The 17,500-nt window shown below is 39.9% G+C and overlaps 1 protein-coding gene and 1 long non-coding RNA gene across 2 annotated transcripts in view; both read right to left on the bottom strand.

The window, feature by feature from the left end:
- The window catches only part of LOC138041857 (uncharacterized), a 133,483-nt gene that overhangs the window by 76,455 nt on the left and 39,528 nt on the right, over window positions 1-17,500 (bottom strand). Inside the window, exons 6-7 of the mRNA XM_068887537.1 lie at window positions 14,296-14,676; window positions 13,074-13,424 (exon numbers count right to left, since the gene is read on the bottom strand). Of these exons, the coding sequence (XP_068743638.1) occupies window positions 13,074-13,424; window positions 14,296-14,676 (732 nt within the window). The remainder of the gene's footprint in view (window positions 1-13,073; window positions 13,425-14,295; window positions 14,677-17,500) is intronic.
- LOC138041877 (uncharacterized) lies at window positions 7,425-8,429 on the bottom strand. The gene is made up of 2 exons (XR_011130880.1): window positions 8,197-8,429; window positions 7,425-7,521 (listed from the first exon to the last, which is right to left on the bottom strand). It is a non-coding gene; the product is annotated as an uncharacterized lncRNA (long non-coding RNA).

The raw sequence follows: 17,500 nt of genomic DNA, 5'->3' as shown, positions 1-17,500 counted from the left end.
ATGCCTATATCTACAGTTTAAATACTAAAATACGGTAAACAATGCTATGTTTAAGTGGTTTTGAACTATATTCTCGTTGGGTGCCCCTGAAGTTTGTCGAATCAGCCGATTGGTTCTATTCGGCGAATGGAAAATTTTATTTACGACCCGACAAGTAGAGTTTCGATTTGTTCGATTCGACGAATGGAAAATATTTATGCTCGATCTGACATATTGTGTTCTCCATCCGAAAATTGCATCTCATTAGTGACAATAACCCCTTGCAAGCTTGTCGATTCGGTCGATTCGTTCTATTCGGCGAATGGAAAATTTTATTTACGACCCGACAAGTAGAGTTTCGATTTGTTCGATTCGACGAATGGAAAATATATTATGCTCGATGTGACATATTGTGTTCTCCATCCGAAAATTGCATCTCATTAGTAACAATGACCCCTTGCAAATTCGTTCGATTCAGCGAACGGATAATTTTATTCACGACCTGACAAGTAGAGTTTCCATCAATCTCGTATTCAGAGTCCTCGGGCTTCTTGGTCAGCGGGTGAGCGCCCGGAGAGACTCTGGGATAATCCATTTTCCCAGAAAACGTGGGTTCCGGTTTTATTACGTATGCTTCAGTTTAACTGGAAACAGAAAAGAGAAAACCGTAAACAGTAGAAATGGCGGGTTGAAAGTGTTCGAGAAACAAGAATTTTAGCCTTACGCACACAGAAACTGGAGAAATGATCATTGGTTTGCTGTAAGAGCAAGTGAAGATGAATTCTCTGACGCTTTCGGTAAGTGTATTTTTAGTGTTTCAGCGTACATTCCATCGTTCAAAATGCCATTGTGCAAGCAACACGATCGACAAATTTTTGTGGAAACGACACAAATGTCCTCCTCTACTACGATTTGATGTTTCCGTAATTCTGAATTGCTTCGACAAGACCTTATTCCACGGATTTCTCCTCAAGGAGACTGATGTAATGTATTCCCACGGTACTTTTGCAACAGCAACAGTAATCACTTTCTAGCAGCGTGGGAAAATTCCCGTGCGGTATAAGACATAATTCAAACCTCGTGGTTTTTTATTTTTGTGATTTACATATTTCTGAGGTAGAAAAAAAACAAACAGCACTGAAACTAGTTTTAGATTTTGAATCTCCCTTCAAATTCTGGGGCTTCCGAATTTCTTACCGACTTCCTGTCGGAGTGCCATTGTTACGCAAGCGGCCAATCAAAAATATAGTTCAAGTCGATTATCCCAGAGTCTCTCCGGGCGCTCACCCGCTGACCAAGAAGCCCGAAGACTCTGGGTACGAGATTGAGTTTCCATCCGACAATTGCATCTTATTATAGTGATGGTGACCGCTTGCATTTTCGTCGCAACAAGCAGCATGCAGTGAAACTGAACACCGAGGATAAACACTGGGAAACGTGTATGTATACCTCGTTCTTTAAGCGTGAGCCGCGAACTAACAGTACTCTGCCAATGCACCGAATTTCCAAATCAATCAGTGAAAATAAACACCGAGGTTAAACACTGGGAAACGTGTATGTATACCTCGTTCTTAACTAACAGTACCCTGCCAATACACCGAATTTGAAAATCAATCAGTGAAAATGAACACCGAGGTTAAACACTGGGAAACGTGTATGTATACCTCGTTCTTAACTAACAGTACCCTGCCAATACACCGAATTTGAAAATCAATCAGTGAAAATGAACACCGAGGATAAACACAGGCCGGAAACGTGCATTACCTTGTTCTTTAAGCATGAGCCGCGAACTAACAGTACTCTGCCAATACACCGAATTTCAAGTCTACTTGTAGCAAACCGACTGCAATAAACAGAAACTCTGAGATCCACCAATTTCTAACTGATCTCCTTTGTCAGATCGTGAATACTCGAGCAATTTGTGAATCGATCAAATCGCCAAACTTTCCGCACTAATAAATATCCGTAGTCACTAAAACATGGAACGACCTAAAACCACCTAAAGCCATCTACAACCACCTACAACCACCTCATAAAAAATTTACAACCATCTACAGCCACCTACAACCACCTCAAAAATATCTACAACTGCTCACAAAGAATCGAATACCATCTTAAACAAGCCATAATTGTATAAAATAAGCAAGACGACAATATCTGGTTACCATTTAGCCAAAAAAATCCGGATGGCATGATCGTGGCATAAAGGTAAGCGATTTTCCGAATTTGTTAAAAACCAACCGGATGTGAATAGCGCTTTACCATGCATTCCATCCTGTAAACCGCGCTAAAATCGTGAGAAAGGGCCTGGAAACAAATTTCCCGAATTCCGGGAAATGCCGGCACTGTGTTTCTATTTCCCGGAATTTGGGAAATTTCAGGCCCTTTTTCACGATTTTAGCGCCCTTTACAGCATGGAATACAGGAGCGTTTACCATTTGTCAACAAAAACCGAAAATTCCGGTTGGAAACTCAAATGGTACAGCTCATTCCACCGGAAAGTTTCTGGAAAAGATGGAAATCCTCAGAGGTATTGCTCTTTGCCCGTTCCAACCGAAATGACCGGAAAAATCCTGTACCATTTGTAAACTCCCACTCGACCCGGTGCACTTCGGCCTCTTTTCCCGCCATTCGACGCTGCAGATGCAGTCGTCATTTGTTTTCTTCTAGCCGTGAGAGTCTCGGGCTTGGCGAAACGCCACACCGGGAAAATCCTGTACCATTACGAGCCAGAGGAGGTTGGACAGCAGCGTACAAGGCGTCATGGGAAATTTTTATTTTTCAGTCAGTTGCCTCCAGACTTCAAGGGAAACACATCTCCGTTGTAATCAACACGGACGCCATTGATAGACAGGCCGCTGAGCCAACTTCGTTTTAGAGTTCCAGTTGCTTCTTCTTACATTGCTGTGACATGCTCAATTTATTTACTTTCTCTACTCGAAGCCGGGTCTTTTTGATGATCAATGAGTTCGAGAAAAAATCCCTTTTGAAAGACTCATGTTCATTTTGCAACTGACCGAGGAAATTTGATGGACTGAGCTAGGAAATTAGATGCTCTGAAGTCGGCGTCAGTTCTATTAAAAAACCCAGTGTTGATTTTGAGGTAGGGTATAAATTTTCTTGTTTTAGAATCATGCATTGTTGGAAATTTGTATGTATTTGAGGCTTGAGCCATCGTCGTTCTAAACTGTGGGACCTGTGTTTTGTACCTGCCGTGTGAGAACAGATTTTCCTGGCTTAATTAATGCACAACATGTTTAGAGATCGTTCTTCTCATGTTGTAGTTTGACCCTCAAGAAAGCGACCAGGAGAGTAGCCTCCTGAGAAACAGCCATTGCACAACCGCATCGAGCTCCAAAGGAAACTTTGTCAGTTGCTCCATATATTGTTAGATGTTGACAGGATGGATGTTGATGCAACTGTTCGTCTTTCCCAGAAACCTGGAACGGCTGGCCATGGAATATTTTTTGGTCAAACATTAAAGGATGACAAAGAGGAAAATGAGGACATTCATGAAAAAGGAAATGTTTTATTGTTTGTCACATAATGGACTGGAAAACTGTAAATAGTCTGTCCTTAAAATTAAAAATATAATTTTAGTTCACCATGTCACGGAAAGTTGCCCTTGGTAGACAGGTAGTTCAGGTATCGTAATGTTTCAGAACATATCTTAACATAAAATAAGTCACCAATGCTTACCTTCTGAAATAAGATATCAATCCATAAAATGTGTTTTGGGGGTTCTTGTTCAGAGAAATGCTGCTTATCTTGTGAAGATAGCCCCCTGATAGTCCAATTGCTCACATGACAGTACTTACAGAAGTAGTGAAATTTCAGGAGATAAAAATATGCTGTACACGTTGGTGTTTTAAGGTATTGGTGGCGCCCACGACAAGACAAGACAGGAATTTTGAAAATGGCACAGAGAAAAATAAAAGCAAACTGTCAGGTCCAAGTGCAGCTGAGACCAGAGCCAACTAATGGCAAGGACAAAAATACCATAGCCATTGACTTGAACCATGGTAATGGATGGTTTCATTGTTACATTGCCAGAGAATTGACAGGTGTATTGCATACACTAATTGGAAATGAGAAATTGTTGACATACAGGTAACTGTCCACCACATCATGGTTTTTTGTGTGTGCAAAAATTGGATATAACCCTTTAATTTCAATACTAAGAAAGGAAAAGTGGGAAAGTACGTTACAACAAGGTGCTAGTGCTCGGTGAAATAATACTAAGAATTGCTTAAGATTGTCTTACAACTACTCGCTATTTGTATCTGTAACAATACTGTTGATTTTGTTTAATTTACTGGTATCAACTATTCATAAGTATAAAATCTATGAACAATTTTTTTATTGTACATGTACATTAAAATACTTTGCTGAGTCTCATAGAAACTTAACTTTCCCTGGTTATCAGGTTATAAGAGTGTAAAAACTGTATATCATTCACTATTTATTTATTTTTTGTTATCCATAAGGGAGGCTAACAAAATCTGCACCTTGCTTGGTTTGCATTTTTTGAGCATTAAAATAGCACTTTTGGTCCTTTTTTTCCCACAAAAAGTCGAAAATTTTGAGCTCACCCATTCAAATACTAACCCTGCCGGAAAGGTATCAGGCTTTTGGTGATATAGAAATTTCAAGGAACTTGAAAATGGTCAACATGTCAGCCTCAAATCAATGTTTCCCCATTCTCTTTCATTTTCTTCAATCTTTCTGGGTTTAGTATTATACTAGTAACCACATGTCTTTTCAGGGGGGCTATTTACGTAAGACATCTACCATGGCACTACAATGATACACGGTACCAAAACAATATCGTGTATTGTTAGGGCTACATATTAGGCAAAGACAAGTTGAATCTCCTGAAAAACAAAATGCAGCTCAGTTGACAGTTATGGAATAAAGCACTGTGTTACTGTGTTACTGCACACAGTCTGAGGTCGCTCGTTTTCACTCCTTCCTCTCCCCATCTGATGTACCTCATTGGAAAGCTTGTTCTTGATGCCATTGCAACTGAGAAGCCCTTAATAACATACATAAGTGGACTATGGAAAGATAAACATGCAGGTTTTCCTCTTCAAGAACTTCTAGCAGTACCGATGTTTGGAGTATTAATTTTGCAAGATTTTTGGGGAAGATTTGCAAAAAGAAATATTGTCCCAAAATTGAGAGCATGTTGTCTGCTCTCAGAACTCTGGAAAACAAATTATGGGCAGGAATTTCCTGAAACACTGTCGTTTGTATCAAGCACAGGTTGAGTTAAGATAATTCAAAATCAGTAAAGAAAACTTTATTTGCACTGACCAACATATTTTGATCATCTGCAACATCTGGTTCAGCAGCTCAATTCAGTGAAACTGTGTACTAATAATGCACCTATCAATGTTAAGCCCCAGGTAGGGGGGGGGGGGGGGGTCGGGCTAACCACGGTAGTTTGATCGTGAGGTCTCTCCACAGGGTAGGGATTTTGATCGTATGTGACGTCTCCCCAGGCTAAAGATTTTGATGGTACAAACGACATTTTACCACCTTCACTTGCCGCTGGGTGGAGATTTTGACCAATTATTTTGTACGGGGGTGGGGAATTTGAATTTTTTAAAATAAAAATGTCAAAATCCCCACCCCATGCCCGACCCCCCCTCCCCCCTCCCTGGGGCTTAAAGGGTAACTGACGTCAAATTTTTCCCTTTTTTTTGTTGAACCAATACATTCCTCTTGGGTTAAAGAATCCAAAATGAGCAAATAAAAGATATTTTGTGCAAAACCAAATTTTCTACAAATTTCTTTTGATGCTCAATTGACGGCCATTTTGAAAACGTTCTGATCCAGGTCACGTGATGTGATACGTCACACGTGTGTAATGTAGTGAAAGGGTCATGGTAGATCTGAAAGTAACAACTTCGCGGCTCTCGCTGTTCAGCTCGCTGCCACAATTTACGAGGAAAAAAAATAAGGTTTCTTCCATTCTCCTATAAGCCACCTTTTAGAGACTATGAAATACGAAGAGGGAAATAAATACTTCCACTAAAAAGGTTGAATAATCGAAACGCGACGGATCGTGTGTCTATTCATAGCTGCAGGTGAGTTGTACGCCAGGTAAAACAGCGTTTAGGAAGAAATTACACGCAAGCTTTGTTTCTCATTTGCGACGGAAAACATGATGAGGTCAATCTTGTCCCGAAAGGTTACTCGTTTCAAAAAGTATACCACCGTCAGCTGAGTGAATAGTAAACTACTCATGCTCGTTCATCTTGGTGTTTTATTAAATAAAACAAGCCGACGGCCCTGAGAACTGAAACCACTTAAGTTCATATAAAACGCAGTGCCCTGGTTAAGAAATAAACGAACCAGAGACACATTCATGCTAAGGAAAATAATAAGCACGTAAATGTTTCTCAAATGACGATCGAAAGTTTAGAAAATATATACAATATAGCGCTCAGGTCATCCAAACCTGTACCACTCTAAGCCGCATTGAAATTTACGATATGGACGGAAAACAGCAGGATTTAAAGCGAAGAAAACGAGACCCAGGGAAGCGCTGTGTGGAGATGTTTTCTAACAAAACAAATGCAGATGGAGTTAGCCTTCACCAGTTTCCAGCTGATGAAAGTGTGCGGCGACAGTGGTTGCATTTGTTCGATGGTCACCACCTTCGGGTCACATTTGTAGCGACCATTTCTCAGCTAACAGACGAAGGATTCGGTGGAAAAAATGCTGGATTCAGCTCTAAGCTAGTATTTAAAAGCGTGCGTCTCCTACTCCCGAGCAAGTGAACGAAGCTCGAAGAATAAAAACAAAACTCCCTTTGTGTAACGAACAATCGAGGGTAGAAGACTCGAGCTCCGAGGTCACGCAGGACACTAAACTGTGTTTCTAGAAACAATCGTAGACAAAGACACGAGATTCAAAGATCAAATAATCCTTGATGTAAAAACACGTTTTAAACCCACGGAGACCTTCCACTGTAGCATTTTACTTCTTGTCACGCGCCAAACATGAAAAACGGATTCGTCAAAGTTAAGATGAGGCCTTAGGAATCCTTAGAACAAACTCCTATTAAAAAGGTAACTTTCGAGGAAAACATTTCAAAATTTATAAGACATTTGCGGGACAGAGATGAACCTACGCAATTCGGTAGAAAAACTACTATCAGAAATCAAACTCGCAAGGAGGGGCTCAGTGCTTAATTTTTTTTAAGGAAATAAAACACAAAAAGATATTTTACCTTTTGTGACAAAATACCAGCCATCAGTGTCAAACCTAAAAGAAGCTTTACTCAAAAAATGGCATTGAATTCAAAATCAACCCCTACTTCGCCAAATTTTTAAAGCACCACTAATCATTTTGTACAAAAAAAGGAAAATCCTTAACTATAAAAGGTTCTATACATGTTTTCACACAGGAAGGGAATCAGTGTGGCCTGTCACTCCTTGCATTTCTCAAATTTTTATTTTTCACTGCATCTACTTCTTGACAGCAGATGTTCTCTTCCTCCCTCCATGTTGACACCAGTTTCCACACTGACACCTTGTAATAAAAGAAACAGTACAGTAATAATTTTTATCACGATATCGAATAGAAGAAATAGAGAACACAAGTTGTATGATTTATAGTTTCACCAAAATGAACAGTTATCAGCACTGCAACTGTTGCAAACGTGACAGATAACTTGGGCTATAAACAAGGTACAAAGACTACAAAAAAGGGGAAAACTGAAGTTCACAATAAGTTAATATTAAGAGGATGTTTAATTCTAAGTACCTGTACGAATGCTATTTTTGCTGCGTTGCGTTTTATGGTGAAAGACGAGAAATCTTCAATCGTTCGCTAAAATTCAATACTATAGCGTCAAAACATGTACATGTATCATGTGGAAAACTACTCTCAAAAATGAATCCTTCCAAAGCACCTTCACAAGCTCGTATGTTTGTATTTTCAGTGTATTAAAACCTAAGTTTTGGAAGGTAATTGCGTGTAGCTTAAAAACACGTCGCTCCCATAGAATTCAAGAGTCTGCACATTTAAATCTTCTTACTTCATCGCTCCTATATTTAATAAGCGACTGAATTTGCATATTGCCTTCTGCTCTTTAAGAACGAGGCTTTGATAACAATGCACCTTATTCGTGTGCTAATGAGTGGACGGGTATTCTGTAATCTAGCCGCGATTGATTTTGAGATACTATAAAGGTAATGCACTCACCATTCGTCGCTTTCTTGATTGAGGCGACAGCGGCGTCCGGGGCTCTTGATCCTCTTCTGAATCGCGCGCTCGATTTTCATTTCTTCCTGGCAGTTCAAATCGCCAGAGCCTGATTTCACCAACAGGCTCCAAAGCCCTTTCATTATTTTCGCCTTCCATCGAAGCCTCAAAATCCGAAAATCGGACCCCGAGTTCGAGCTGCTCTCACCTGCACTACTGTCCGCTATATCTACTTTGCTTGGTGTACACACGTGTGACGTATCAGGTCACATGATCAAATTCTAAGCGTTTACGGCGGATGACTTACGAAGCGGCATTTATGACAGTTTTTCGAGCGAAAAAAGGCACAAAAAAGCATTCGAAGTACCTTGTGTCGGTTTCAATGTGTTACCTGAGGTATTTAGACAGTATTAAAAAAAAGTGACTTTCTAGCCGTCAGTTACCCTTTAACATTGATAGGTGCATAATAGTTCCCTAAAGAAGGTTCAATAATTATGGTCTCCACTTTGATTGAAAATTTAACGGATCAAAAGAGATTATGATTGTCTTTTATTTTTCTTGTTGCTGTAGCAGTTACAGCCATAAATGGCACATTCTTGGAAACCACGGACTGCAGCATTATGTTATTATATGAAACGATAGTGATGTTATAGCTAAGCATAGTAACATTTCTTAGCACTGGCCAAAAAGTGAGCAGCAAACCAAGATGAACGTTTCTGTTTAGGTAATTTGCTCATCACTTTATAACAATAAAAATTGGGTTTGCTAAGTTTGTTTTTTTTTAGTTATAAGTACCTGAAGATAAAATAGAAGCAATAGATTCCTTCATGCTATCACAATAATGGCAGCACAAATATAATTTTGGTGTTTCACGTATGTATGGAAGCATGATACAGTATTGTCGTAATAATTATAACCCATCAACTAATCAAGTCGATTTAAGGTGTCAATACTGTTTTGAGCCTTTTTGAACCCACATCAGCAGTTGTAATTTGGCACCATATCACAAATTTTAACAGAAATCTTATTTGATGAGCGAGTTCTGAATCTTAAAAGAAGAAGAAAAACCTTAAATAATCGAAAAGTTTTTCTATCATGAACCACTCTCTCTTATCTCTTGTGGGGACAATTGACTGATCAACAAGAATACTTCATACGCAACAATGGTTCTCCGGTTTTAGAGTGAAACAGGGTTTTCCTCGAGCTTGAACTGACTCTTGGTGCTTGCCTTGGGAGTTTCCCTTGCGTATCATCAGATGATATGTACTGCCATCTTGAGCCTCCATACATTTTCAGCAGCATTTAGCTCAGCAAAACATGACAGATAGATCTTATCTGGCCTCATTTTCCCCGTGTACTCTTCGAAAAGAGGTAACATTCCGCGCCATTATGTCATGCGAACGCAGCAAATCTTGCAATCCGTTTTGCTGTATTTCGACCACAATAACTCAAAATCCGTTGCGGGGGCAAGAGGGGGCGACCTATAAAATAGAAAACCCATTTGTTATGCTATATAGTGTTGCATAATTGAAGACTCTAAAGTGAACACAAAGCGAGAAATCGATTTCTAAAAAGGGCACACTCGAAGCGTGTCAACAAAACAATGCAATGTGGGACTTCGTAAAATATTACAAAAATGTACGTTTAAAATTCGTCTTACCTTTAAATTGCCTTCATAGCAATGAAAAACAACTCCAATATGTTTAATCTGGCGGATTTATGGTGAATTATCAATAAACCAAAGCGAAAAAATGCCGAATTAACCGAGGGCCTATGAGTTTTTCCGTGGAACTTTTCGTCCGACATGAAGATCTGTATGAACGCTGCTCATTGGTCGAAATATATCACGTGACAGCTGTCCAACCTCCTCTGATTACGAGCATTCCATTCCAACCGGATTTTCCGTGCAAATGGTAAACGCCCAGGGTAAAGCGGTATTCACATCCAGTTGGCTTTTAACAAATTCGGAAAATCGCTTACCTTTATGCCACGATCATGCCTTCCGGATTTTTTTGGCTCGGTAATCAGATATTGTCGTCTTGCTTATTTTATACAATTACGGCTTGTTTAAGATGGTATTCGATTCTTTGTGAGTGGTTGTAGATGTTTTTGAGGTGGTTGTAGGTGGTTGTAGATTTTTTGTGAGGTGGTTGTAGGTAGTTGTAGATGGTTGTAGGTGGTTGTAGATGGTTTTAGGTGGTTGTAGGTGGTTTTAGGTCGTTCCCAGTTTTAGTAACTACGATTTCAAGTAAGATTCGTTCAACAATATGGTACTGTTCAGAGATCCCCTTCGCACTTTGACATGAATAGTGCATAAGTTTCTCTAAACGATCGTGGAATATCGTGAACTATTTCTAAGTGGCGGCAATCAGATGCAAATGTCAGATGGAAAACTCTACTTGTCGGATCGTCCAAAACATTCTCTTTTCTTTAAATAGAACGAATCGGTCAAATGGACAAGCTTCAACCCGGGTCCCATCCCAAAATATCGTGCAAGTGTCGCTAATGAGATGCAAATGTCAGATGGAAAAATCTATTTGTCGGATTGTCCAAAACATTCTCTATTCGCCAAATAGAACGAATCGGTCAAATAGACAAGCTTCCACCCGGGTCCAAGAATATCGTGAAATATTTTTAAGTGTCGCTAATGAGATGCAAATGTCAGATGGAAAACTCTACTTGGCGGATCGTCCAAAACATTCTCTATTCGCCAAATAGAACGAATCGGTCAAATAGACAAGCTTCCACCCGGGTCCAAGAATATCGTGAAATATTTTTAAGTGTCGCTAATGAGATGCAAATGTCAGATGGAAAACTCTATTTGTCCGATCGCCCAAAACATTCTCTATTCGCCAAATAGAACGAATCGGTCAAATAGACAAGCTTCCACCCGGGTCCCAGAATATCGTGAAATATTTCTAAGTGTCGCTAATGAGATATAAATGTCAGATGGAAAACTCTACTTGTCGGATCGTCCAAAACATTCTCTACTCGCCAAATAGAACGAATCGGTCAAATAAAACTTCTATTTTCTCCGATAGAATCTAGCTGACAGTATTGGACAACCATCACGCTAGGTTATCTTAATTACAAATTAAGATGTCAAGCTTAAAAGATTGCATATTCAGTGAAGTTCGGAGGAAGAATTACGCCGGCCTTTGCCGCAATATTGTCGTCGAAAAGGTACAGAAAGTAACATTCCCCATGCTTTAAATGTGTTTCTCTCAAATTAAAGCCAACGTTAACTTTCGAATTCGTTTACAATATTCCTCCCACGGTAATCAACTCTGGTCAAAACAAAATAGCGTGAGTCTGCCGTTCACGCGTGTATTGGTGTAATGGAAGTAAATTTGATTGGCCGATGCAGGACATGTCAATCAATCAAAAAACTCAGGCGGAAGGAATTTCGAAGAGGAATTCGGTCAGGCTCTAGTTTTCGTTTCGCCAACTCCACATTACGTACCGCGCGAAACTAATAAAATAGAGCCTGATTGCAGGTTAATTGGAACCAGCCAGAGCTCTCAATCCGCGGCGCTGGCCAAGAACATCGCAGCTCTGGGAACGAGAATACTGCCTGGTATGTTAGCTACGCTATTCTGGTGAAGCCCAGTAAGGCCAAAACAGCTGTCCATGGCTGCTAATTGACCGGGTGAAATGGTTGTGCGCTTGCGTGATGTGTTGGCCGCACCGGGTTGGTGTTTGAGTCACCTTGCTTTTTTGCTGTAAATAATTTGTAGACTAAAAACAAAATAATTATGTTTTGTGTAAGCAATATTTCGTCAGGCACGGCCTGACTTCTTCAGGGAGTTAAATAATTTCAATGGAAATCACATGGAAATGTCCATCCATGATAATGAAAGAATTATTTTTTATATAATTAATTCGGCGGTCATGTGTCCGGGCAAAAAAATGAGTTATTAACCGGACACATGGGTTATTACCGGACACATGACTTCAGCCGAATGCGAACGATTGGTGTTACTTCCGTTTCCGTCCAAATTTGGTAGGCCAGATGTTTGTTAAAAAAGCCAATCACTGGCCAGATTTTTATCGAAATCGATTGAAATGATGTCATTCTGTGATACACCAAAATCACTCTGTAGCGTGATCAAAGGAATTTTGGTTGAAACCACGGGAAACAATACATACAGAGGTTCTTTAGAGGCTAGCGAAGCCATCTGGATGGTTTTTAGGGCAATTGTAAGGGTTTTCCTTGTGAAAAAGAGGTTATAAGCGTCCTTCTGTTGCGTAAACATAATTCAGTATTCCACGTGGCTTGTCCATACCTTCGGCCGTTAACTTGTTTTACGCTCTCAAAATTACCTCCAGAACCTCTTTTTTGCGCAGAATAAGCTTTCAGAATGATGTTCTTGTCCTCTTAGAGGATACTTTTCAATTCTGAGCAATTTTGTTTGTTTATCTCATCTCGCGTCGGGTAACTCAATTCCTCAACTTGCCCGAGTCTGCCTAAATTCCTTTGAACTTTTCGTCGAGTCGCTAAAAAAAAATTATAAAATATTCGCGGATGGATCGATTTCTCTGAAATTTAAAGGGTGATTCTTTTAAGATTAGGTAAAAGATATTTGCTACTAGTAGAAATTCCTGTGTTTTGCTAGAGAATGCAACAAAGAGGGATTATGCGACTTTTCCTCCGTGGCGTACGTGATGTTTATGTTGTTATGCATATTTTGAAGAGACTATTAAATTATAAAAAAAATTCTGCTGAAAGAACGTCAAATAATTCTCATTCTGAGCGTACATTTAAATATAAAAGATGCAACGCTTAACGAAAAATAATATTTTATGAGAATATTTTGGAAAAACAAAATTTCGCGGGAAAGTTATTAGGTGGAAAATGAGTTGGGAACAGCGTTTACCTGAGGTTGTTGGCTCTTCAATTCCACTGCTGGCACAGTATTTATAGTGGCATAAACTGGATGGTATGAACGTCAGATTATAAACGTAAAATCCACTGCAGTTGCGAACTCTGATGTACACGGAAACCTCACAGCATCCCAGACTTCCCACGAAACACACTTTACGTACGACAGCGCCATCCTCCACAGAAGGGTGTCCTCCAGTAAGCCAGCCTGGGTACCAAGCACCACAATGACACATCTTAACGCAAGTATCAGCCATTTGGTTTCCAGCCTCTCCGCCAAACCGGTGCCAGCCAGGCTTCAAATTGTCCTTGCAAGAATCATTGAGCAATCTGTAATTTGAACATTCTGAGGGCAATGTTAAAAAGGAATTATTAAAACACATTGACTACGTTACTTTGGAATGAGGACAATACTGGTAATATGGGTCTTGGTCAAAAAGTATTTTGTTTCTATGGACTCCTTCGATAAAAATTCATCTAGCGAATTGAAATAACATGCTGGTCGACATAGACCACAATAGCAGAAACTTCCTCTAGTTTTTGTAACATCTCCGGCGTTGTTAACGAAAAAGGGATAAGGAAACAAAGGGTACAAACTAACGGTTTTTTCTTATGATCGGTAAAATATGACAAGGAATGTGAGGGTTCATAGAAACGTCGCATTTCTTCTCCTCTTCAGATTCAACATTAATTGTTTTTGCAAAGTCAAGAATTTACAGACGACTTTATTTTAATCCATTTTGAAAGCAAATCACCCCTATTACCTACTAAGAAAAGCAATCTTTTTGTTCGATTTTTGAAGCTTGTTTATAGGAATCCGACATATCATAAACACTTCCAATAAACCTGTTTTATTCTGGATTTACGTCCGTCCTGCGAGCCTATTTTCTAGGGAACACGGACTAACACCGTGCAATCATCAAGTGCAGTACGAACAGAAACAAGGGGTTCTGCAATGCGTCCAAGGAAGGATTCAAAAGTCCAACCACTTGTGGATGTAAACACAGTCATCACTTTCTCCTCAGTTATTTTAAGATTCCGACGGTTTATTAGGTGATCTCCGCTGAGTCACCAGGTTGCAAATTGTGATTCCGCTGCTGATTTTAGAGCTGCGTGTAAGATCTCATGGTAAATGGAATCAAGCTTGTTAAAGCCAAATTCAAAAAGCTATTTTATTGTGAATTAGTCTGGTAGAAATCTGATGAATGCGTTCTGACCTGATGCTTGTGGCAGTCCGTTGCCGCAGTAACGTGAGTAACACCTGGGTGGATCAAGGAGGTAAACATAAAATGCTCCACAGTTGCGAACACTAATGTCCTTTGAAAAGTAACAGCAGTCAGTCCCATTCGAGTGCTGCAAAAAACAGACTTTTCGTTGAACAATACCCTCAGCAACTGTAGGATGCGTGCCATTGAGCCAGCCCGGTGAGTCTGTACTGCAGTGATGTATCTTTGGACAAGAATCTGCCATTTGAGTCCCGGCCTCTCCGCTAAATCGATACCAACCAGACAACGTTGAATCGCACAGGTTACCAATGCTGCTGTTAACATAGGTCATTGCTCGGTTGGACTGGTTTAGAAACCCGTAGTTGGAACATTCTAAAACAATTTTTAAAAGAGATAACATTTTGAGGATTATTGTGCTATATGGGCTGGAGAAAGACAATCTCATGTCGCATCGGAATTTAGTTTCTAGAAACTTGTGAAGGTAAAGGTAAAGTCTCTGTTAACGAGCCAGAAGGCCCATCAGGCCTGCGCTTATCTCCGGTTTCCGTAGCTTATAGTATTTCTACTCACCCCTGGATGGGATGCTAGTCCATCGAAGGGTTACCCCCAGCATTTCGCCGGTACCCATTTTTACACCTGTGTGGAAAGAGGCACCGTGAGAGTAAAGTGTCTTGCCCAAGAACACAACACAATGTTCCCGGGCAAGACCCAAACCCGTACCACTTGATCCGGAGTCGAGTGCACTAACCATTAGGCCACCGCGCTTCCCAATTCTCGAAACTGGAGGATCGGATATTCAGTGATTTCTAAATTTAATAGTGCTCCCGATCTCCAGTTTCTTCAAGGTAGATGCTAATTACTAAGTGGTGCGCTTTTTTGTTTGACTGATTTTTTGAATTCCGCGTGCAAGACGAATTCAACCAATGTATAAAATTTTCTAAACTGCTCTTGAGTTTGCATTGTCATTGCAATGAAACTTTTGTTATCAAGTGATAAACCTTCGAACAGTCGAGCAAGTGCCACCATGGTTTTCAAATATGTATTAAACATGAAATTTTGATCATGAAAGGGACAGAACTTTTCCTAAGGCCGAAACACTGGCTAAAAGTTAGCGAAAGAATTTTTTACATCAAAATAAGCAGCACGAGGTTCACAAAGTAGCAAATGATATCATAGCATTCAATCACTAAAAAGTCGTTTCGCAAAAAAATGTACCTGTTTTCTATAGCAAACAATTCAACCACGGTTGTTAAAAAGGTTGCCTATGTCGATAAAAAGAATTATGTACATGCTGATGTTGAATTGAGTGGCCAAACGGTTAAACATGTTTGATCTAACTCAGGTCAAACTCCACAGGCAGGAAGCGCGGTACGCATGCGCGCGCCAAACATGTTTGATAGGGCTGTCCAAACACGCAAAACTTCGCACATCAAACACGACAACAAAACGAATGTTTTAAGTTGTTTGATCGAATGTTTGATGACCTTCAAATTTTGTCAGATACGACCAAACAGCGCCAAACAATGTGGCCAAACGGTAAAATTCTTGGAAGGGTTACGTTTTTGCAAACGTTGGCCGTGTAGCACTTATATTTGAACAGATTTAACTGATTAGAGTGTGTTGTGTCCGCACAATAATTCGACGCGTTATAATTAACGTTTGTAAGCTTTAATTTCCACTCGTATAAACATCACAATCATCGTGGCATCGAAAGCAATTTTGACTCGTCATGAATGGTGAAAAATAAGAAAGAATAAAAATAGATGACAAATAAACTTAAAGAACTACTAATAAAGAAATACCACAGACGATACTACTTACATTCTGTGCAGGATATCGAACAGAAAACGCTTTGAAGGACAAGATACGCTACAATCTGTGCGCACGTTCACTGTGATCATGTGACCAAATCCAATGGCCTTATGTAACATGGTACGAATTGTCCAGACAAATAAAAACAAAAAACAAAAAAACGATACGTCCAAGTTTGTTCATTAAATTTTAGACTAAACAAAGTGTAATGTGAAGTGCTAGTTTTCTACCCCATATGAATCATGTGAGCGTTAGCCCTACTAATGAAAATGGGCCCACACAAGGACAGAGAAAAACTCTGACCAGGGTGGAAATTGAACCCACGACCTTCGGGTTAGATCACCACTGCTCTACCGACTAAGCTGCAAGATCAGACGGGAGCAGGCCGTGGGAACTGAAGATGTTAAAGTCACGGCAATGAACATGTATCAAGCACAAGAAAGGGTTACCTTTTTGCAAACGTTGGCCGTGTAGCACTTATAGCGATGTTTCTCGTGACGTCACCTATTGTTATTAATATGCCAACCAGAACCCAATTGGCTGTTAAAACAATGACTTCCTTTGTTCCTTGGTTGGAAAATTTGAATATCAAAAGAAATGTGACGTCAAGGTTTGTAAAGAAGAAATATCGCTATATTTGAACAGACTTAACCGATTAGAGTGTAATGTGAAGTACTAGTTTTCCATTTTACAATTAGGAACGGCTTAACGCTTAAATAATTAAAAAATAATAAATCATAGGACCCTGTCAAATCAAAAAACAAGGGCACCGGGCGAGTGCTTTATGAGATCCAAGTCAAGAAAAGAAAAAGAAAAAGAAAAAAAAAAAGGCAGGTAAATTGAACTCAACTGTCAGCGACAGTAATCACGATGTCTCAGACTTAGTTGTGAGTAGGTTGTTTCAGCAACGGTCAGCTCAACGTCTACGAAAAGCCAAATTCAAAATAAAAGTTAACGCTATCTTAGTTACTCTATAGCGATTACTCTCTCCTATTCACTTTGGAGAATACGGGCGGATTATCCTGCATCGGGATTCGTACGAGCAGTTTTAACGTGAAGATAGACTGTGCACTAGAATGTGTGCCGCAAAGGCAGCACGACTATTTTTCCTCATTCAAACAATAATTTGTTTCGATTGACGCAGCCGCCGTCGTTGCTTAAAATCCTCAGTGACAAATCTCAACGAACGTTTGAACTAATTCTCAACCGTTGGACTTAAATGGGAAATAAAATCCAACCAATTGCAATGTCTTCGTCACACGTGACTTCCCTTGGTGTGTGTTTTTGTCACACTATGTCACCGTGGTGACAATAGGCCCGCAACGCGTGCATAACTCACGAACATAAACAGGTCTGTTAAAAGCGTGCAAGAATTTGTGATGCT

Source organism: Montipora capricornis, chromosome 3 (assembly GCF_036669925.1).
Source record: "Montipora capricornis isolate CH-2021 chromosome 3, ASM3666992v2, whole genome shotgun sequence".
In the NCBI taxonomy this organism is placed as follows: Eukaryota; Metazoa; Cnidaria; class Anthozoa; order Scleractinia; family Acroporidae; genus Montipora; species Montipora capricornis.
Note: the sequence above shows the minus strand (reverse complement) of the source record. Positions and strands in the feature narration are given on the sequence as shown.